Source organism: Enoplosus armatus, chromosome 3 (assembly GCF_043641665.1).
Source record: "Enoplosus armatus isolate fEnoArm2 chromosome 3, fEnoArm2.hap1, whole genome shotgun sequence".
Lineage (NCBI taxonomy): Eukaryota > Metazoa > Chordata > Actinopteri > Centrarchiformes > Enoplosidae > Enoplosus > Enoplosus armatus.
Genome location: NC_092182.1, coordinates 7,658,171 through 7,682,356, shown reverse-complemented (window position 1 = coordinate 7,682,356; position 24,186 = coordinate 7,658,171). Strand labels below are relative to the sequence as shown.

At 42.4% G+C, this 24,186-nt stretch overlaps 1 protein-coding gene across 2 annotated transcripts in view; it reads right to left on the bottom strand.

The window, feature by feature from the left end:
- The window catches only part of prickle2b (prickle homolog 2b), an 82,182-nt gene extending 63,843 nt beyond the window's left edge, over window positions 1-18,339 (bottom strand). Inside the window, exons 1-2 of one of the 2 annotated variants that reach the window (XM_070902134.1) lie at window positions 18,280-18,339; window positions 17,645-17,712 (exon numbers count right to left, since the gene is read on the bottom strand). In XM_070902134.1, the coding sequence (XP_070758235.1) occupies window positions 17,645-17,712; window positions 18,280-18,339 (128 nt within the window). Of the gene's footprint in view, window positions 1-17,644; window positions 17,731-18,279 lie in introns of both variants that reach the window. The other variant, XM_070902133.1, reaches the window with a different exon arrangement.
- Window positions 18,340-24,186: the final 5,847 nt, after the last annotated feature.

Sequence of the window (24,186 nt, the reverse complement as noted above, 5' to 3'; positions counted from 1 at the left end):
TGCTCTGTGGACGCTTCGCAGCTGTCAGGCAGTTATCATCACAGTCGCTTCTACAGAGACTCCCGAAGCTCGATGTCAACCGACATTATGACTCTGTCCCCTCTGGGGTGAATTTCCAGTCCAGTACAGACAGACTTCTCAGGATTAGATGTCTACATGTGCAGCCATATGCATGGATAAGACTCTCTCCTCGTCTCTAGGTCTCTCAGGCAGTTGGCAGAACACTGATTCACACACACACACACATTTTATATTTTTTATTTTATCACTCTCTCATTATAACCTGCTGGAAGCACACAGGTGTCGACTAACCAAAATCCAATTGTAACAGGCAGGCAGCGAGGCAAGAGCAAATGACTGAGTGTGTGTATACATGTGTGTGTGTCTCAGCAACAGTCCAGTGTTTGGGAAGCAGACCTGTCCACTCTCCCTTCTGTTGTCCCACATCATTAATCAGACCAGACAGAATATTGTCTCTGTGCTAACAATATGCACCACTAGCTCTGACCCTAACCCAATGAGGACGATGACGATGTCCTACTCAGTTGACACGTAGAGGAACTCAAATAACTTTCTTATTGTCAACAGATCCCATTAAAAAGACCAAAATCAACAATGAGTTAGTGTGTCTCTTACTACTGTCCGACTTTCCCACCCTTTCTGTGACACTTAGCCCAAAGCCTGTTTATTCATAATAAACATAAAACTTTAAAAAAGGCTCACAGATCTATACTTTCACTTTCAAAAAAGGCAACATCATTTCCAAACAAACTGTAGTTTTTAGTAAATGTCACTCAAACTGGGGTAAATAGTGAATTTCCTGGGGACTACTTTGTGTTGCGGACCACCACCTCTTTCAAGTCTTTGTGCTAAGGTAACTGACCTGCTGGTTGCTTCATATTTATCATACAAATATGAGAGTGGTATCAATTTTTTCAGCTAAAACTCCGCGAGAAAGCGACTGAACGTATTTCCCAAAATGCTGAATTGCTTCTTTAACAACAATGAATGTCTATGACACAGAGGAATAATCGATAGTGTGTCAGAGGTTGACTACACAGGCAGTACTTGTTAGTTGGATCAATTCTTTGATGGCTTTAGTCTTCTCGTGGGATTTGTTGACAATAACAACAAATATTCAATATCCTTTTAGAGTAGCATGTTTTAATTGTTTCCTTAATCACTACCTTTGTACAGAACGAATGATGAATAAATTGCAAATTGCAAATCAAATCTCTCTAATCGTTGATATAAATCGACTGTCACACACTCAAGAGTTTGGACAGAAACATCAGCAGTGAGCCCCCAGCATCAGCCACAGCAACAAAGTAACAAACACAACAGCATACTACATCATACATCAACACACACACGCAAAGAAACAAGCAGAAATCCACAAACAGCAGATATAGACACACACACACACACACACACACACACACTCCCATCAACCATTCTCCTTGTGCTAGAGATTCATTATTCAGGGACTTGGAGCACAGCTTGTCTGAGTTAGAGCATCTGCAATTCAAACAGGCCAGAGGTGGAGCTGGGACTCGGCAAGCAGCCTCCTTCTGCTCGTCTAACGTACCTTCAGCAGCACCTTCACACACACACACACACACACTAAGACGTGACCGGCTTACCTAGTGTGAAAGAGAGAAACAGAGAGAGAGGTAAAAAATAGTGAAGCAGTTCAATTACAATTTAATCCACTTGGCATCTGTGTGTGTGTGTGTGTGTGTTTGTGCATTTTCTGAATAAATGTGCAGGCTTGTCTGCATGTCCACATACAAATATCAACACACACACACACACACACACACTCAACACACAAAGGGGAGGAGAGGAGCCTCGAGCAGTGACTGATGGAGAGGATTCTTTTCCAGACTTGATAATAAAAGGTCACAATGTGGGGAACAACAAGGTCAGTGTGTCATGTCAGGATAAACAAAAGGCCATTTAAACAACACACACACACACACACACACACACACACACACACACACACACACACACACACACACACACACACACACACACACACACACACACACACACACACACACACACACACACACACACACACACACACACACACACACACAGGCCTGTAGTCAGATTGGAACATGAGATGGGTTATTTGGGCTGAACACCATCTGACAATGAGGCATAAACTGAGGCACGCTTTCTGGCTAAGGTGTCAAGCTATTAAATATTACAGGTTTGAAACTCTGCTGAGGTCGTTCGTCGTATGCTGCCGAGCACGGGCAAGCACGTGTGGCAGCGTACACAAACACACACAAACACACACACACAGGTGTACACACGGTCTTGCGTGGGCTACACCTGCCTCAGGACATCCCTTAATTAAACAAAGCATTTAGCACCTGCTGTCACACACGCTGGCCCATACCTGTCACCTCTCACATGTCTTTCACACACACACACACACACACACACACACACACACACACACACTCCGTATACCACCTGTGTACGGACGCCAATATCAATTTAGAAAGCAGAAGCAGGAGAGTGAGGCCAAACATTTCCTCTAAATCCCCCGTGAGCACACACACATTATGTCAACAATCCCTTTCTGACCCATTGTCATTACAAGATATTTACTCTCATGTGTCAGTTGGAGACAAGAGGCTCAACCTGACTGGCTGGAAACCAGATCAGGAACCAACTGGAGCGTCATTACGCACGGCCCTGACAGATGCTGATCAAACGCCGGCTTATAAAAAGGCTACGAAGAACGGCCTTAAAACACATTAGCAGATAAACAAACAAACAAAGCCAAGAGTCTCATAAGCCAACCAGATGGGAGTTAAAATGTGCCATAAAAAAATAAATAAAACAGGCCCAAGCTCTGGTGGTGAGCTCCGCGTTCCCACGTGACAGGAGACAGGACTTTCCATACACCGCGGGTTATCCAATCTGTCTCCCTTCCAGAGCTGCAGGCAAACAATTTACATTTCACTCCGAATGCGCTCGCACAGCGTTCATTATATGTCAATTAGTTTCTGCTCGGCGAGGACATTAAAGCGGCTGTAATGAGGAAGAAGAGGTTTGGTTTAAGCAGATAAATAAATAAACACATTGATAAATAAAAAGGGGAAGACGGGGAATAGTCTCGTCAGAATCAAACGAGAGACAAATTACACACCAAGACCACTTCTAAATATTGGAGCCTATGATCTCCACACCAAATGAGCGATTCGGTCTGTGGGGGAAATGATGAGCGAGTGTGTGTGATGTGGACTGTGTATGCCGCAGGGCACATTATTTTACAGGGGGGGGGGTTGAATTGAAGCAAAGCTAAGCTCACTGTTAAAGAATGCAGAGGTACATAGTGCAGATCACAAGCCTCCCTGACTAAGCAAGTCCAGTCAGCTTGACTGGCCTGAACTGCTGACTCTCCGTTGGACTAAATGTGGACTCATGACTCCACCAGTAGAGAGACCCTCCACATACCACTAGACCTCTGTATATTGTGTATGTACGTTGTACAAGTTAATTTCAAGTCCAGGGAACACAGCAGACTAGACATGGAAACTTCAGTATTTGCCCTGAGAAAACCACCAGTACTCAGGCTGGAATACTACCTGGTTTTCTGTGCGTCAATTAGTTTGAGGCAATTTGATTAAACTCAACTATGCCCAGTTGGAAATCCAGCATTGTGTAACATAATCCATGTTTTTAGCTACACAAAATGTTTGTGCATGTTTAAACATATGCTGCATTCACACAATCTCGGCAGAAGAAGAACTGGAAAACATCTCGTTATTCCGGCCCTGAATTGTTCACACATTGTTTCACCATGGTTACCCTGACTGCTAGCCTCGTAATCATACCAGAAAAATTGCTTAAATCATACTTTGTGTTGTGAATTTACAGCGTTTATTAACAAGTGAAACCAGATATGAACAAACATATATATATATATATATATATATATATATATATTTATATATTGCTTAAATTATACTGGTTTTGTCATACCTTTTTATTTAAATATCAAAGTGTAATCAGACCCCAATGGAAATTACTCTCTAAAATGAATGTGGCGTATTTATTACAATATCAATCCTTTGACATAATTAAACCTTGGATTTGCTGTAACACTTGCTTGAATACGAGTTGGAGCCACAGTTCTGCTATACCTGCAGGCTAAAAGATCTTTGTTGGAAATACGACTACTTGTATATCTTGTCTGAGGTTTGTGGAAGCTGTTGGGAGCCACCACGCCTCTCTGTCTGCGCTCTGGTTGGTCCGAGATGAGTCCTGTGGTGTGGGAAAACCCCAGGGCGGAGGATTAGACGGGAGAAGAGGGGATTTGCCGGTTAAAGGCTGACCTCTAACATGCACACAACAGCCTTTTGATTCAACAGATCAGCTCATTCTGCTTTCCGCCTCTGGACTTTGCAGTCACGCTGTCACTTAACTAAAGTCACATTCACTGTCATGGCAAAACAGAATAACATGGGCTTATATGCCGGTCTGTAATATGACAGAGGACCGATTGGACAGTCGATGCGACAGCCTGGGACGCTGCCAGGAGCACAGAAAGTGTGATCGCACATTACTGGCATCAGCCCCTGAGGCTATATGTGTGATCCAGTCACACTGTTCATGTGAATCATCCTCTGATCCACTGGACCCAGTCAAAGGTGAGGCTGCAGGCTCTCATTCCGATTACATTTCCAGGTGCACAATTGTTATTTTTCCCCAACTCTTACTTACCAGACCATACATGTTTCCAGTGTTGGGTATCATAATCATAGTCAAAGCTAATTTGAGCTCCTGCAACATCAAATTCAACAATTGCTACAGTCCGTCTGCTAGCCAAAACTACAAGAGTATCAGGTTGAGAAATAAATCACAGAGGGGGTTTAAAATGAAAGCTGGTGAGTTACTCTGCTCTCTGGTTTCACAAGACTTTCAAACTTTATAAATGGAAGGCATACCTCCACAAGCTCAAGCAGGGCCGCGCTACTCAGTGAAGAACGAATCAGGGACATTTCTTTACATATATATTGAAGTACTTCACTCCACAAAAGTCTGGTTTTGATTCTTTTGATGCGTGTCTGTTTTGTGTTTCACAGGGGGAAGTCCATCAAACGTCACATACCAAAACAGCATTTTTGCCAAACTATTTGGTGTCCAGCAAAGCACTGGACTCTCCTGCTGATTAGAGCATCTATTTGAGTAAAAACAAAAATAAATGAACCTGTAACGGAAACAACGGAGCACTGAGTTTGGAGCTGATAATTAAATACAGTATCAAATCTGGGTTATGGAGGGCAGCAACTGAAGACTATACTCAACGATACTCAACATAATTAAATTTGACACTTTTCATCAGAAGAAAACAAAAGCATGCATTGTTTCCCACAGGACTGTATTCTTAGCAGGGGTCAAAAAGCTTTTGAGACAACTTTCATATCACGGAACACAAACATTTCATTGAACCACGGCCTCAAAAACAAGTTGAATTCTCTTTGGGTATCAACTCTGACTATACAGCCCTAAGCTACCCTGTGTAACTGACCACAGAGAGAGAAAAAACTCTCAGACATGAAGTCTGACGTCAAGTGAGCTACAGAAACCTCTTTCTTTCTTAGTTCACTCTTTCTCCCTGTGCACGCTCACTCTGTCTATCCTTATTTGTTCTGCTCCCATTGTCATACTGATAATGCAGCACTTGTCTGGCCTGTTGTCAAGGCAGCAGCAAACTTACAGCACACTCATCGCCTTGGCAACCGGTCAACCTGCACAAATAAACTTGGCCAGATGAGTGATAAAGAAAGATAGAGAGAGAGAATAGGCAGAGCTCTAAGTAGTTTTAAGCTGAAGCAACAGAGACACTGTTTTGTGCAATAAGGGTGATGATGGCTTCAAACTGAGGTAACTTTGTCATTACTGGCTCCCACTTCCATACATGTTAATCCAAATGTCTGTGCCCATGCTGTCTCTTTGCAACACACAGGCTTTAAAAGTACATGTCGAGGTACTTCCATCCTCCTGTCTGAACTGGCTGCAGCATGCACCGTGAAATGTGCTGTGTGTGTGTTTGAATTCAGCCTTTGTCACAGTATCTCATCCATCTCTCTTCTTTCTGAACTGTATAGTAGTACAGAAATGCCACCTTACTTCACTTACTTAAAAACTTTTAAAATGCAGAAGCTAGTGCAGGACTGATAGATCAACCAAGCTGACATATCGGCGGATATTAGCTTAGCGTTGTGACAGTGTCGCCCCTACATAGTAGCATTGAGAAGTTTATATTTCAGCTGTAAAATGCCCTGCTCGACACACATATCTTGGTCATGTTCACCATCTATGTTTAGCGTGTTACCATGCTAACATTTGCTAATTAGCACCAAACACAAATGCTGGTATAATGGGATTTTGTCATAACTAAATAAGATTTTGACTTGATGATGGCACTAAAAGTTATTACAATTCATCCTCTGAGGAACATGAATGTCTGTTCCAAATTGTGTGCCAATCCATCTCATAGATATTGAGATATTTCCCTGGATAAGTGAAAACTTTGAAATGAGGGTGGCACTACAGCAGAAGTCAGGGGATCACTAAATTCGGATTCATCTTCTGGGCAGAATGGATACCTGTACAATATTTCACGGCAATCCATCCAATAGTTGTCGAAAAATTTCACCTGACTGACCGACTGCCATTGCCACCCCTAGAGCTACGCCACAAGTACAAATGTGTCAATATCAGATTTTTTAAACTCTCAAATACTGATATTGGTCTTGGCCTCAAAAATCTAGTACATGTTGGGCTATAGCTAAAGCCACAAAGGAGCACAACTGTAGCCTCTTTCATCTATATTTAAAAGTGTTTCAGATGGACACTTCAACATCACCCAGCAGCACAACCACAATCATTACAGTAGGCTCCCTGTTTTGTGCCTGGTTTGTGTGTGTGCTGACCTGATGTCTCGGTGAAGCAGAGTGTTACTTCTCTCAGGTCTCTATCAGAGGAAGCTGGCCATGCTTCAGAGGCCGTTTTCATCTCCTGCTTCCTGCCTCCCCCCCTCCATTCTCCCTGCACCAAGATCAGTTGATAGATACCTGTACAGCTTGGCACTGAGGGCCAGCCTACTCTCTCATCCATGAAATACAGTCTTCACTTAAGAGCCTCTCTGCTATTAATACTCACACAGACACACACACGTGTATACACAGACACATGGACTGAAGAAAAACACCAAATACACAACAGAGGAAAGAGTGTCAGTGAACCAGCTGAACAGAAGCAGGAACAGCATCACAGCTCATCCAGCCTATTAGATTCAGCCTTGACTCATGCAGAACTGTGAGCAGAACTAAGACGACACCTCGCCCACTCCTCAGATGACGACAAATCACACACAGACAGAGACAGACAGGGGGAGGAAGAGAGAGATGGGGGATGAGAGGAATACACAGGGGTCAAGGCTGTGACGATGGATCAAAGAGTTTAACTGGGTAAAAAAGACAAGCACGTGCAGTTTAGCTCACACAAACCAAATTCAATACTCACACACACTTCATTTGTTTTCCAGCTAACATTTGGTCTTTTCAAAATGAGGAATCAAAATGCTCCATCAATACAGCAAATAAGCCTTTCAGTGCTGTTTGATGGAGAGGCTGTCTGGGCCTTTTCTTCAATATTAGACAGCAACAGTCAATTCTCTCAGCTCAATACGCTACTTAAGCCAACCAATAATCAGTGGACTCGCTGAATCAATAAGCCAATCAAATAATTTAACACTGCACAGTCATCAAGCTCCTCTTTGGCAGTTTGAATGAATGAGGCTTTGGAGGTTCCACTGGGAGTTTGGGTCCGTAATGAAAATAGAAAAAGTCATTAAAGTAATGGGAAAGTCAAAGAGAAACCGTCAGCATCTCCCAAACCTATGAGGTTAACCCTAATGAACACAGCACTGATCTCTGTCCAGCGTCGCACAGTAGCTATGAGCATTTGTTATCGTTCATATATTAAGTCCTGGTCATTTTGATACTCCAGCTTATGCGTCAGCCCATGATACAAGGATGACAACCAGGATAACACACTACTTTGCTGCTGTACAATGCTGACCTCTATTGGCTGCTATGATCTTAAAACAGGGCACTCTTTCCCAAATCACCACCGCTGAGAGAGCCTTCCAAACACATGAAATCCATCTAGGATTGTGTGTTCAAACCACGCTGTTGGTACAGCTCTGATCAAGGGTTTTCTCTTCCACGCACACCCGCCGGATGGGAACAGGTGGCTGGACAGAGAGAACGGGGGGTATAAACAAGAGAAGGAGAGAATCAAAGAGGTCTTTGAAGTGGTGCACTGCTTTAACCTCGCTGCACTGGGCTGGCAGTCTTTAAACTGATAGATGAGGAGATGCATGGATGGATGGATGCTGGGAGGAAGAGAGAGGGGGAGCCGCAGGGATGAAGGGTTAGTGAGCTGAGGTGGATGCAGTGATACAGAGGATACGCCAGACTCTGAATGAATAAAGGAAAGAGTAGATGGAAATTGAAAAAAGACCAAAGTGGCACTTGAGTTAAAAACTGTAGGCAAGATAAAGCACGTAATAACAAGAAATATTTACTTTATCCATCAGTCACTCGTTTATTTTTCAATCCCGTCTTCCCTACATACACCCATTTATTGACTCGTCAGTTAGTTCAGTTAGATGGCTGTTTAGTCGACAGCCAGACAATTAATCAATAAACAATTTTGATAACTAATCAGTTGTTTAAGTTAAATCCAAACACTTGCTCCTGACTGAAGTATCTTGACATCTATTGGATGGATTGCCATGAAATTTGGTGCCGACATTCATGAATCCTAATAATTTTGGTGCTTCGGACTTTTCCTTCTTACCACGAGGTTGGATTGATGGATTGAAATGGAATTCGCTAAAGACATTCAAGGTTCCCCGAGGATAAATTCTAACTTTCTCTTTGGTTTCTTTTTCTCAAGCTCCAATAATATCTCAGCATCTACTTGATGGACTGACACCAAATTTTGTACAGATGTCCATAACCTTGGCGATCCACCTGACTTTTCCTCTAGCCCCACCAGCAGGTTGACTTTTTTGTTTACTATTGAAATATCTCGACAATTATAGGATGGCTTGCCACGACATTTGGTACAGACATTCATGGTCCCCAGAGGAGGATTTAAAATATTGTATAAGTGCTTTGATACCATGACCTTTCATCTAGCGCCATCATCAGGTCAAAGTTTCTGTTTACCCAATACTTTGGTTTGTGACCAAATACCTTCTAAGCTAATGACATTCCTGCCAACCTCATGTAATCAGCAAATGTTGGTATGTTAACACGCTAAACTGTGATGGTATTATCATTATATCTGCTAAACATCAACATGCTAGCATGTTAGTGTGCTCAATATAGACTCTTAGTATTGTTTGTCATAGTGAATAACATCAAAATTGAATCTCCTTGGGGTTTGGACAGTTTGTTGTTCAAAATAAGCAAACTAAAGATGTGACCTTGAGCTCTGTGATATTGCGGCTTTTTTTAAACTACATTTTTAAGCAGCAATGAAAATAAGAGATAGTTGCAGCCTAACATCCTTCTCCTCGAACTCTACACCATTGCTACTACCAGCGGACAAGCATGCGATGTCTCCAGAGCCAGGACAAATCCATGTGTTCATAGAGCCTATAAAAGGAAATCAGAGTTTTTTGTGAGAAAAGCTTTAATGAGTTTTCAAGCTACCTGAGAGTTTGAGAGAGTGTGTAGCCGTTAAGACTGCTCAGAGCTTGCACACCTCGTGGGTGACCATGGAGCTTACACAACAAGATGTGAACACAAACTCTCTGAATGACAATTAAGGTGAGCAAGTGTGTGTGTCTAACATAAATATAAAACTGCTTTGGACCAGTGATAGTGTGTTTCACACCTTTCTTAGTCACTGTGTGTGTATGTGGGTGACAGCTGGTAGAGTGACAGTGTGTATTTCCATTGCTTGCACTAAATTATTTAAGTAACATGTAAATGAATGTCTGAACTATACAATTAATGGAAGATGTGCTTTTGTTCAAATCAAAAGAGCAAAAATCATTTGCAGCAATGATATCAGCGAGCTGAAGTCAAAAGCTGAACTTTAAACCAGCCAAAGTGCATGACGTGACTAACAGGAGAAATGTTCAGGATGATATGAATTAACTCTCTACCGGGGTGGGTGGGTTGGAATTGTAGGCCTGAGCATGGTAAATGCTAACTTGCCATGCATATGACAGCAGTGAGCCTGCCTCCCTTTATTTCCAGTGACAGTTCAAAGGCAGCTTAGCACGCTAAGCCTTCATTAAGGCATGGATCAGCACCAGGGCAAAAATCGGGGTGAATTAGCATCGCTAGCGCACAGGTCAGGGAGAATTACAGAGGTTTGCTGATGTGAGAAGGGTGAAAACTGGCTACAAGTGGCACAAGGCTACAACCACGTTGTGATCATTTAGAGCAGCAGTTCACACAATTCAGACAGAGCATGTTTTTACATCTAATTTCAGTTATATGTTCCTTTGATGCATTCGTGACTTCAGTGTCTATTTTCCATCTCTGATCGAACTTCCAAAGGTAGTAACTCACTCCACCATCACTGATACCTCTCATCCCTGCAAAATGACTGACATCAGCTAGTTAAGCATGAAAGAAAACATCACATTAAAAGATGATATTGACCTGCATACCCTTTTATTTGCAAGAGTTTATTTTCAAATACAAGTTTGGATGGTTTTAAATAAGCGAGATATAACAGACTGATTTCATAGATAGTCGGTAAAAGAGAGAGATTAAATAACACTCACTGTTTCTCCATGCACGAGCCTATATGTAAGAGCATATTGTGCTTAAAACACACACACACACGCATACCACTGTGAGGGACTGAAAGGACTTTTCTGATGCCTATCAGTCTTAATCCAAATGCATGAGCACCTGTTAGAGATGACCTTGATAATGGAAGCAGGGAAAACACTAGGGATGTGGATCAGAGTAAAGCTGCTGGCTTTATTGCAGAAGCTGCCAGAAAACATTTCACAGACTTACACAGCTGTCCTATACAATAAAGCCCTACAATATTAAGACTATATGAAAGAGAATATGTTGGGTTTCATTAGATAACACGGTAAATTATTCAATGTTGCTGAAGCACAGTGATGCACTTTGTGCAGACTAAGGAAATGTTGTATTTTATTCTGATTATGGATCATAATGTGGATGCTTATTTTTGTGATTTGGCTGCTTCATAGCTTAAGAGGAGTCATATGATGTGGTGGCTCATGGTTTTATTCCTACACTGGAAAAAGCTTAAATGTCTTCAAAGATGTCTTTCTGATGACAAATGTGTCAGTAGCCTTGTTGCCATCACATGAAAGGGCCAGTTCACTATGCCAATGTAGTCATTAATGTATTTACTTACTTATGTGACATATCTCTTTTTTCCCAACCTCGTTTTGATTGTTTAGCCGTGACCACCCGAGACTCAGATTGAATTTCTGGTCTCTTGTGTAACAGTTTTCATCTTGGACCTGGAACAGACAAACAGTGACTATTGGAGTTCAGTGTGTGTAAGTTGGACATGTTTGCCTCCTGCTGGTCAGTTTAGTGAGCTTCACCACCAGAGAGGACAACAGCTGAGAGCTGAACAAAAGAGATGCCTTGAAACAGCTCCGGAGAGCAATATACGTACTTAATCTGACTCTTTTAAAAACACACTTGAAATATCAAATCCCCTCTTTTCAACACTGTTTATAAATCGTATATCTACAAACAAGACATCTACATGTCTACTGATTAGATGCGACACAAAATATGATACAACATGTTTGGGAGACAACAGGCAATACAGCTAAAAGATACATAACAGCCACAGTCTAAATAACATGAATTACTATAAGGCAGAGCTGACACACTGACCTTTGAATAGCTCAGCTTGAATAGCACTAAAGAACAGGAGTCACAGTGGTGAGGGTGCAGTCAACATGTCTGTCACAGAGGTGAGAAAATAGTCCTGCATGTCTTTTACCCAACGTGGTGCTGTTTTTCAGGGACAATACAAGCATTGCACTCTTGTTACCGTTATGTTTAGTTTCACATGCAGCTTCAATGACACATGAAAATACAGATGGTTTTAGTCAATAAATCTACATCATTCTCTGGTCTGGAGTGCATAGGCTGTCACACATGCCATGCAATACTAATAATACAGGAGCTACAGAAAGTTACAAAAGCAATTACAAGCACAAAAGCAACCCAACACCTTGCAGGATCTCCTGTTGCACGTCCAGAACCCACCTGGTGGATGAGATGACACTAACTGCTGTCATGCCTTATAGCTCACTGCACACACATCCATCTTTCTTTTAGACATGAAGTTGACAACCACACACACTCGTACAAGCTCACCTAAACTCATGCAAACACACACGCAAAAAGAAACAGTCACACACACATACGCTCTCTTTGTCTCTAGCTCCAGATATGTGCGTAATTGTAGGCTGTATCTAAACCAGATGAGAGGGATAATTTCCTCTCTCCTGATAGGGTCTACAAATACACAGCCAGCCAATAAAAGAGCCAACACAATGCCGCTCTGTCGCAACAAATCACAACAGAAGAGGTGTAAAATACTCGGCCTGAAAAAGCAATAAATTGGGTTATCCCTGCTTGAGCATTCAGAATGTGTAATAAAACGATATCAAGGAATCACAGTGTACATTTTTGCCAAGGTCAGTGAAACACTGTGTGCATTCAAAATGACAAATGAGACAATATGTCAGGATTGTGTGCTGGCTTACAACAAATGTTTCTTTACCTTTGCTCATTATTAAAACCCCAGCCAATCTTAACCACGGGGAGAGAGGAAATGAGGAATACTGGCTGCGGTGCTTTTCTCTAGCCGTGACCTCTGTGTGTGTGTGTGTGTGTGTGTGTGTGTTCTCGCCGCGTCAGTCAGGCTCTTGAATTTTGATGCTGGGATTTCATTGGAATTCAGCAGTTGACCGACAGGCCCCTCAGGATCTCAGCCGGCTGCATGCGAGGACCATCTTTGTCTCTGTGACCGCCATGCATAATCTTCACAGGGACTGTACCCATCACAGTCAAATCAAATGCTGTGTTTTGTGTATTTACCTCAGTGTAGTAGGGGGGTGATTCAGATAGAATGAGATGAGGGGAAGAACAAGGTGAAACAGGAAGAAGGGGGAGAGGCAAAAAGCTGAAGAGAAGAAGAGAGAAAACAGCAGGAGAAAAAGAAGCCCAAGAGACTGAAAGGAGAGGAATGGGATGCGACAAGTTCAGGCCAACGCTGCCTGAGAACCCAAAGGTCAGACTATGATTTATATCAGGGCTTCACGGCTCTCCAGGTTTTGCATTATCTGTGAATATCATGTCATACATCACATGACCCCCACAGACCTGTCAAAATATAACCCCTTCAAAATAAATCTCCCCTTGATGACAAAGACGAAACACACCATTTGCACAATAAAAAGCCCAACTTAACAAGTAATTTGCCTCCTGACCCATGCAAGTGCTATCACAGATGTTGCTGCGGCTGCTTGGGGAGGGAGAGAGGACAGCAGGGCAGGGAGTGTTTCCAACCCTGGAAACTGTCAGGCGGAGGAGGATTACCATCTCCATACCAATACACGGACACGGCTTTAGTGATAAATCTGCTAAGATTCTATTGTGTGGCACCGGCCACCAATGCCCCCCCCCACCTCATACTGAGTCTTCTTCTTCTCTGCCGAAATAGCCAGAGCCCATTCATATGCCCGGGCAACCTGACAGTTTTATTTGCCAGGCCGTCTTGTTAACACAGTGAATAGCGGGGCCGGGCCTGTGTTATGCAGATCAGACTGGGTTACCGAGGGGACAGACGTCAGCAAGCCATTCAGGGTCGGGTTAAAACTCAACCCTAATCCCTCTTGTTCTACTGCAACCATCCTCTTTTTCTCCTCCTCCTCTTCTACCCCCTTTCGCTCGCTGCGTTAGCCAGCTAAAGTTTCAGCTATGGCCCTGTTGCATACAAGGACAGGCTTTGTCCAGCGCCAGTCGGCTCTGGCAACCTGAACTAAGCCCGCTGCTTTAAATGAAGTTTTATGTTGTGCCGCTGGCCAGAGGAAATGAAGGAATAGCAAATGGCAAGATCTCATGGCATAAATCCTCCTTTGTAGTCTGATTCATGTCTGGACTGAGCTAATCTTCCCACCAGGTCAAGTGTAACCTTTTAAGCGCACCTTAGACGCGGCTCTAAAACACACCGACATTGCGCAGAAGAGGGTCATGTGATCGGGCCGATCATGTAGCACATTCACACTCAGGGCACATGTTAATAAGCCTGGTAATGAGTCTCATTAGCACAAGGAAAACCAATCAAGCCAAAGGCAAGCATAAATAATTCAGGAAGAGCATGTTGTGCAAGGGGAATCCACTCCTATTCCTAACCTGCAGAGAGCGGCCCACTCAGCTTACTGGGTTACACAGGCACACTGACACACAAGCAGCCACGTAACAGAAGCTCTTCGTCCTTTTTTCTTTTTTTTTTACCCACATCAGGGTGAGCAGAGCAGCCCAGATGTCCATTTTTCCACAGCAACTTCCGCCACCATGCTGAGAGAAGAAACGGTGTCCTGAATCCTCTACCAGGGCCTTTAAAACATGCCGGCCCATGCTTGGTGCACCTCCAGACGTTGTTAGCCAACGGGTATCAATCCAGATTCCTGAACCATGAACTTGCTTCCGTCACTGTAAAAAAGCGGCAGCTCTACAGCAAAGACTGAACACCACACAATCCTAATTTCAACCACTTGGGTCTGCAATCACACTAGGAACAAACTTTGTTGTGCTTTACAGTTTGCAGACACAGGCTATTGGGTTTAACACTCACATTTGAGTCAAATTACATCTACAGCAAATTCTTGAGGGTAATGTTTTGGTAGGCCTGGGCGATTTCAAATACCCAAAGCTCCTCTCTTGACTTTGAATGGGACACACTCAGTCAACTTACTATAAAAGACCAGTCTGAAACACCCCCTGGAGCTTAGCTTAACATCTTATATAGAGGCAGTACGGGAAAGGAGAGGAAGAGGAAAGAAAAGGGAGAAAAACAGGGCCTGTACTGTATATGCATCTCTTGAATATTTAGAGAATTCATCAATATTTCAGTGAATTTGGAGACAAACACATGTTAAAAGTGTGGAGAATGGTAGGGGGGCTGTGTAGCGTAGCCTAGCACCATTCACTGTAACTTATTCATTCTCTAAGAGCTCAATGTTCCTGGATATGCCTCCACAAACAAAGCATGTCTACCAACATGTTAGAGAAAAACTTGTAGTAGTGCTCTGAAATGTTCAGAAGTCAAGCAAGGCCAAAACAAAGCCTGCTTTACAGGAAAACTGGTCTGAAAATGCATACTTGCAAGAGCTTGATGCAGACTTGATTATGTACCACAAAATTTCCCAACCTAAGGGTCGGGACACTCCAAGGGGTCCCAAGATTCATCTAGGGGGTCCCATATCTGATTTTCTTTAAGTTTTGCATTTTCCTTGTGAAATACTTTTACCTCATAAGGTCTCTAAAAACCCTTCAAATTGAATACATTTGAATCAAGAAATAAATATGTAACAGCTAACGGCTCATGCCCACACTATGGCCACGACCTGTGATAAGGTGACAAAAGTAAACTGAATTGTTGTGGGTCACATTGGGAACCACTGCTTTACCCTCAAGTATGTCAGCATCTGGTGTTCTTTAAATTTACATTTTAACATTATTCTTACTAGCTTTAACTTGAATGTGGGCAAATGGTGATGTAGATTGTTAAAAGTCAAGTTTCAACCCAAATTTTATGCCAATCCATCCAAGAATTGTTGAGATGGACATGTCATCCCTACTACACTGAACCATACCGCTAACGCAGCTAAGAATTCTGCTGTTGATTTCATGCCCGGTACATGTACGTTTGAGAAAGCAACAATTCAAGCACCATAATAACTCTTTATATCTACATTAGAAAACCAAATCTATTTGAAGCTGTTGATTCGCCTCAACTGAGTCCACTGAGCAACAGACAAACATCTGGTATGTGGTCAGAGGAGACAGTATGTGCACACCTGGCCCCTCCACCTCCCTGTCTCTGACCTCAGGGTCACTTGAAGTCAGCCACTTTCCAAAACACACCATTACTACCATACCTTGCTAAATTAGCGTGAAAGCACATTTATTTTTGCCTGAGAAAAAGACGCAAGTTCTCTCCACAGGAACAAAGACTCGTTGGAGCTGTAAAACAGCCGTTTGCCTCCGCACACAAAGTCGGGCTCCTCAAGTCTGTGTCCACTGGCAACGTTTTATTCCAGTTTGTCGGAGGGGAAGAAGTTGACTCTTTATTGTGAGACTGCAAAGACAAGCAATTAAAAGGCTGCATTCCTGTGCCCGCTGTTGCCCCTGTAATAGTTTACTTTACAGCAAAGGAGCCTGGGTGCTCTTTATGGTTCAGACCCTCCCCTTCTATTGTGGATTTGAAATGACTTTGAATACGCTGGCTCCAACCTGGTTCACTTGTCTTTTGCCAAAATACTGCAGTTTTATGCGATTTATTCTGTGTTTATGAGGAAAACCTCTGGTGCGCTACAGAGTGAAGTCGTGCAGGTGTAAATAAAATGAATTATATTTTCTTCACACTGCTCTGTTTTGTTTGTTTGCTTATCATTTTTGGGCCTCTCTTTGGGTCCTAGTAATCCTCAGTGGACCAAGTCAAGCGGCTTATTGTATTCCACGATAACAATGTAGGATTTGTAATCAGCACATAATGTGCCTTTGTTGTATCAGCTTCAGCATGAACTAAACAGCAGAGAGACACTGGTAAAGCGCGCAACATCTCTATGCAGTCAGCTAATTGAGTGACTTTGTTACCGAGTGATTGGTGGTTATGAGAATCAGCTGATACTGATCAGCTAACAGTGTTCAGCGCAGAGACATATGTGATGCTATTTGTACTGCATTCCTACAACAGAGTCGCACACATTAGTCACACTCTCCCACACGCTAACCCAAACCACCTGTACCTTGCTTCTTTTCACAACATACAGTTTGTTTCACAGCAGAAGTACATTTACGTCCTCCCAGTTGTGACAGAGTGACTGCAGAAGCAGCGGGCTTGAAGCCTCCCTGCTGCATGAATGGTCTCTACAGTAAAAACTATTATCTTAGAGCACACAGGGGCTGAACAATGGTTTCTTCACGGTAGTATGGATGGCTGATTCTATTCAAAGTACCAGAGATCTGACAGGGTTCCTCCAGAATGCAACTCTACCTGAAGAAAGTTGGTTTTTTGGTACTTTTCTCAACGCAGAAAAGGTTCTTTGCCAAATTGCTTGTGGCTTAATCAGCTGCTTACATGTCACTATTACTGGGCAGCAAATAATTCACAGTTTTAACCCTCGTCGTCTTGTATTAATTCATTGGCTGATGCCTCAGCTGACTGCAAATTCACATCAGACCGCAAGAGTGGTGTAATATCAAATGCACTCCTATCTTTGGAAGCCGACTGTGTGGGCATCAGCGGGATTGTGGTGCGTGGACTGAAGCGATGCTGTTACCTCCATTTGTGCAGGGCGAAGCCAGGACACTGCTCTCCACAGGCGACACAGGGCTGTCCTCTCTGTGGCTCCCCCGCAGGCTTCAGCTTGGGACAAACAGGAGATGGTGGCTCATAGTTTGCACCAGCTTTGTACCATTTCTACAACACTGCCTCTGGCTCTAAATGTCAGAATGTCATTGGCTAACAGGAGACTTCTTCTAGGAGAGACGTCCCCCACTGTATCCCTACAAAACCTGTGACTAAATCGTTTTCAACATACACTAGTAGTGTGCTAATTTGGCACATATTTTAAATAGAGTTCTTCAGGTCACGTGCATTAATTACAGCTCAAATAAACACCTAAAAGCAATAAAACACTTTGGCTCTTCATCTGGTAAAAATATTCATTACATGTCCTTTCTTCAACAACAGAAGCCACTGGCTGCAGCAGAGAAAACATGTCTTTCATCATCTTTCGTGCTGTGTTGTTAATGAGGCTTGTGCCAGCGTTATGTTAACAGAGCAGATGTAACTTTACGCCCTTAGCAACAGGAGGAAAAACTTCACATCAAACAAGAACAAGTCGCATGCGTCTTTCTGTTCAATTAGAGTGCAGAAGCGAGTGGAGACACGCGCTGTGTGGAAGCCTCTAACTTTGTCCTGCCTACTTACCGATCTGCTGGAATCTCTCCTCTTGTAGCCGCGACTGAACATGACAGGCTGATCCCAGGACAGTGTGGGCACAGTCGGCTACCACCGAGACCAATGGCGCGCAGTGGAAACCGGAGATGAGCGCGCGCTCGTTAAAAAAAAAGTCCTCGCGACTTTTTTTCCAAACGCACCACGGAGCCCCGGCAGCGGTCCTGTCCCATTAGCCTCCGTCATTAATGGATGGAGGAGCCGCGGTGTTCCGGGTAGCAGCTCCACCCTGATTCCTCTCAGCCAATGGGATACTTACATTCCAAGAGGAATACTTACAAACTATAATGTACAGTGATGCAGTAAATGACGGTGTGCATGAGTCCTGACGTCCAGTCTGAGAATATCTCAAGGCAAACAACAGAGCCTGTAATCACTGAGGAAATAAATGTTTTATGCTTGACTCTCCTGCAAACACCCTTTCTCCATCGAGCCACTGTCCTATTATTCACTATGAACTGCAAGGCAATGATACCAAAAGATTCACAACAGTTTGAAGAGGTGACTAAATTCCAAAAATACTTTCACATTTTGATGTTGAGTCATAATGTAACCTTGAGTCAGGGACAACTCCTGTTCCCACTCACAACTTACAGACATTCAACACTCTGTTGATACTCTGATGTATCTGCTCTCTCTCTCTCTCTCTTTGACAATCTCCTGATTCACATTTGTTCAGAAAAGATTAATTCTTAACCTCTATTCATCTCACAAGAAAACGTCTGCCATGTCCCCCACAGGGCCGCTTTTCTTCCCGGTGGTCTGACGGTGTTGACTCTCTCCAGCAAGTGCCTACTATTTATCAGAGGAGAAAAGGCTTTTGAGCATCAGCCGCACAGCCTCAGTGTGAGAGTGCTCTGACTCAGAGGCACTATATTATTATTTCTAGAAGCACATTTTGCTCAAGGCTCCACTCTATACCCATTATGCAGCTCTGTCAGCCTCTCTAAAGTTCAGGCGTGCACAGTCCTGTGGGGTACTGTATGGTTGCCATGCACAGTTGAGGAGGATTTCTTTCTATTGGACACACACAACCTTTTTTTTTCTTTTTCTTTTTAGATGGAGTGGCACTTAGATGGCACCAATGTTAACACCTCTGAGACACTTTCCTGCTTTAATGTGGGTGGGTCCTAAAAATAATTCTGGTTATACACTAGCTTCCGCCTATTCGGCAAAGACAATGCTGTACATTTCAGTGTGTTTTAAGTCAATAAATGATGAAATAAAAGAAATTATTTCAACATAATGATTGTAAACTCTGGAGTAGTTTTTCTCCAGACAGACAGACAGACAGACAGACAGACAGGTGGCAATGCGAAGGTATGTGTGTGAATGGTTTTCATTACGCAATGACCAATTAAATAGTTAAATAGCACTATCTCACCACAAGGTCCATTCAGTTACCATCTTATAAGTTGGCGAGCTTCTCAGAAAACAGTTGCCTGTTTACACATCCAGGAGAATGAGCAACGTAAGCATTAATTCAGAGTCATGTTTGTGCTCCTGCAAGTCGAATAATCTCTCTCTTTTTATCTTTACTTTTGGTCTGCACCAACTCCTGAGGGGAATATCTGGGTCTGCTGTATGTTACATTTTTGGCTGAAAACAACTGCCTGCAGTTGAAAATGGCGCTACGTGAGCGGCGAGAGTGAACCAAAAACAAACCAAAACAATGAGCTGACAGAGGCTGAAAGATTCAGCTCTACCAGCGGCCGCTTTCACATGCAAGTAGTCATGTGATCCATTGTTAAAGTGAAAATATTGATTATAATCTGTTGTTGTATAATTTCCCCATGGGGATCAATAAAGTATTTCTGAATTTGATTCTGAGTCCTTAAAGTGCTCAGAGAAACTTTCACACCTTCAATTCCATAACTCCATCTGCTGAGGAAGATCACGTGATGATGGACTGTGAGAATTCACCTACTGTTTCCAAGGTCAAGAATGAACTTTCAGTCTCAATTAATTAAACAGTTCAGAGTGATAAACAATGGTAGTTACAATAATATGTCGGGGCACCTGTATATGAGAATTCTTGAAAGTGAAATTATTCTATGTTGATGTGATTCTATTGAGGTCTATGTAGGGATGGAGGAAGTATTCAGATCCTTTATTTAATAAAAGTACTAATACTAAGTACTGGCACTAAAATACTCTGTTACAAGTGAAAGTAATGTCAGTATAATCAGGAAAATGTACTAAAAGTATTTAAAGTAAAATAACTCAATGTGTAAAAATGGCCACTGTGACTGATATACTATTATATTACATAATTAAATCATAAATATTCATGCATTATTGTAAAATAATTTTTATTTTTTAACCATTCTATACAGTAATGATTATTTCCATTATGAATTAATATGCTGAAACTTTCACGATGAATAGATTGATTGTTTGGTTTGTAAAAAATCAGAAAATAGTGATAAATGTCGCCACAACTACGCAAAGACATGCAAGTGACATGCTTATTTTGTCCAACCAATAGTACAATTTTCAGAAATATCAAAAATACATTTAAATAATAAAACTAGGAAAAGCAGTTAATCCTTTGAAAGAAAAGAAAAGCATGCACAACATTTTGCTTTGCTCATTCATTTTCTTTCACTTGTGTTTGGAGCGAGGGTTACTGTGTCAAGAAATGACCTCTGCTTTGTCTCATGAACAAAAAGAAAAAAACATCCCCATTACACATCAGCAGTCTGGAGTCAAATGATGGCAGTGAGACAGGAAGGAGCAGAAGACAAGTGCACACAAAACAGACATGTGGTCAAACGCAAATGCAGTCATCGCACACTCAGATAAACACATACTGTATCTGGGCATCCAAATTATTTGTGTGTGCATGAGGGCCTGAGGCTTACCGCTAAGTCTCAGTTCAAAGTCATCCTAGATTACCTTGAGGAATGATGATGATAATGATGGTAGTGGGAGCTGACCCCGGGGACTCACCGCTTTAAAACTCCCCTCATTAAGTCTTAAGTTAAGAGTCTAAACACTGTACGCAGAATGGAAAACAGCTTGCATGCTATTTCTAGGAGCAATGCAGAAACTAGCTGGAGGTCGGGAAAAGCTCCTTTTTTGGTTGCTCAGTCAACAGGGTGTTACTGTACTGAGCAGATGTTGGACTTTTCCGCTGCTGTCACTGTGGAAAAAAACTTCATAAAAGCTTGATCCAGGATTTCTAATGCTGTGCATTTTGACTCGCATTATCTCAAATATCTCGCCAGTGAACTTAAGACCTGCAGTCGGGCCTAATTTGACTTCAATGAGCGGTTGCTTGCAAGGTGGTGGACATGACGTTGAGAAGTGTTGGGAATGTCGAGGACAGCCCGAAGCCTACAGCTGCGGAGGTCACCGGTCTAATCCTTGTGGGAAGGTCTGTGAGACTATCACAGGAAACTGCATACTGTACTCACCAGAATATACACAAGGAAATACACAAGGAAGTAGAGTATGTGCATGTGTGCGTTTCTGGTTTTCATCTCGTATATTCATATTCGTCACCTTTTCACAAGGAAAAATCTTATATCCTGTCTGTTGTTTAGAACACACACACACACACACACACACACACACACAGACACACACACACACACACACACACACACACACACACACACACACAGACACACTATCTTTTTCACAGATATGCACCTATACACACGTTTCCTCACAACCAACAACATTTAGAGATGACAGCAACCTCTTAACTTAACATTAAAAAGCAGTCAGCAAACCCAGTTTCAGTGACCTTTCCCTGCTGCATCATTCACAGTATGTTTTCTACCATGGACACTGTGAAAGCTGCAGCTCACTGTGAAAGACCCAGAAGACCAGAGGACAAACTACAGGCCAGTGACGAACGCTGCTTTGATTGCACTGCAGCAGCCTGATGCACTCTAAATAAGTGCCTGTGTACGGACGCTAATACAGGCTATAAAGATTTGAGTCTTAGTGAAATGTTCTGTATCTCATAATCATGATTTACTATCTCATAATTAGGAGACAACTATCTCGAAGTAATGAGACCCCGATATTTTAATCATGAGATCTTTTTTTCTTTTTTTTTTTTTTACAATTGTGAGATAGTAAATCATGATTACGCAGAAGTCATAATTACAAAAAAAGGTCTCCATTTTCTTTTTTTTGGTGAGATTGAATTTAAAAATTCAATTCAACTGAGTTTATAGCACTGAAATATTCTACTTTGAAAACCATCTATTTGGCTTCATGTGGTTTGACATTTTCAAAAGTCAGTTTCAAGTTTCTCAATTTCAGTACAACTTTATTTCCAGTATATTGTCACAGTTTGTCTTTCTGTCCTCCCTCTCCAGTCACATTCCCTATTCCCCCTGCTCCCTTCGATGCCATTTTCCACCTGATGCTCTCTGACTTTTCCTCCTTTCCCCATCACCCAACTGCCCCACCTAATACACACCTGTTCCTACCTCCTCATCTGCATCTCGATACCTCATCTGCCTCCCAGTTCATATACTGGCATGCAGATCATTTGAAAATCTTGAGTATTATATGTTTCTACTTTGGGCCACCTGCCCACCCTGCGTGCATGTGCTGATGGCTGCTGTCAAACAGAACACGCCCCTGTGAGGTCTCCATGGAGATGGAAACCCTCAACAATCCACACACGCTTACATAACCACGCATGTACACACACATTATATGGATGTCAAATACACATTTAAAGGCAACTCTAATGCCATCTGACACATTCCCTCAACCAAAACAAACCGCGTCCTTTTCTGCTCGACCATCACTGATTGTAAGTTGTTTCTAATTCAAATCATAGTAGATTCAGTGCACTCACTCACCCTCTGAGTCAATATCTGCGCAATAAATCAGATGTGTCAGATTACTTCTTTACCAGTGACTGTCAGATTATCTCCTGTAATGGAAAACGTGAAATTACTGGAATATTTATCCTCCAAACCGTGGTTCTGTTTTTCTGTTTTGATGGAGCTGATGCAAACCTGGAGTGAGGGCTTGATACAGTCTCACTTGTCTTTGTAATGTTAAACCCCCCTTCAGCATGCTTGGAAGAATTCATCATAACTATTTATGAGCTGCGATTCAACTCCACCTGCGTAGGAGAGCAGATTTCCCTGTAAGTCTGTCATTTCTTTTTCTTTTTCAGGAACATCTGATGTAATACAAACTTGATGCCATCTGTCGACTCTATAGAGGAGCTGTCTCACAGTTTCCGTGTGTGAGCGAGAAAGAGAAACGCAGAGGGTTTTTCTACAAACTGACCCCTGGGATGTTTGCAAATCTACTTCTGAATTATGTTCTTAAGTTTAGACAAGCCCTCTGGAGCTGTTGAAAGCTCCTGCCTCCCCAGCCCTCCTCCCCTCTCTTTCCTTTTCACACTTGTACTTATCGCCTGTATAACAGTCACTCTCAGACTGCAGCTTACTCACACTGTTGACAGACGTCAGTACCCAAATGATACACCTGAGATTACCAAAACAACCTGAAATATAGATCATGTAAGCTTGTGTAGAGTCAGAGCTACTTAAATACTTTTTCATTCAGCCGCACTGTCAATTGTAGCATCTTATACCTTACTCCACTCCACAAAATTATTATTAAGTTATATACAGGACAGTCAGAGTCAGCAGCATACACTAAAGCCAATGACATTTTAAAGCCAATCATGGACCAGTATGCAACTTACACAAGTGTGATGAGGAAACCTGAAACCTGGTGAAGTGGGAGACATCTTTTGTCCAGCAGTTAAACTTTAGGGGAGAAGGAGTAATGTCATTTTAAGAATTGAACTTTTTGGTTGAAAATCATATCAGACACATATTATTAGAATACATTTTAAATGTCTTAAAATCT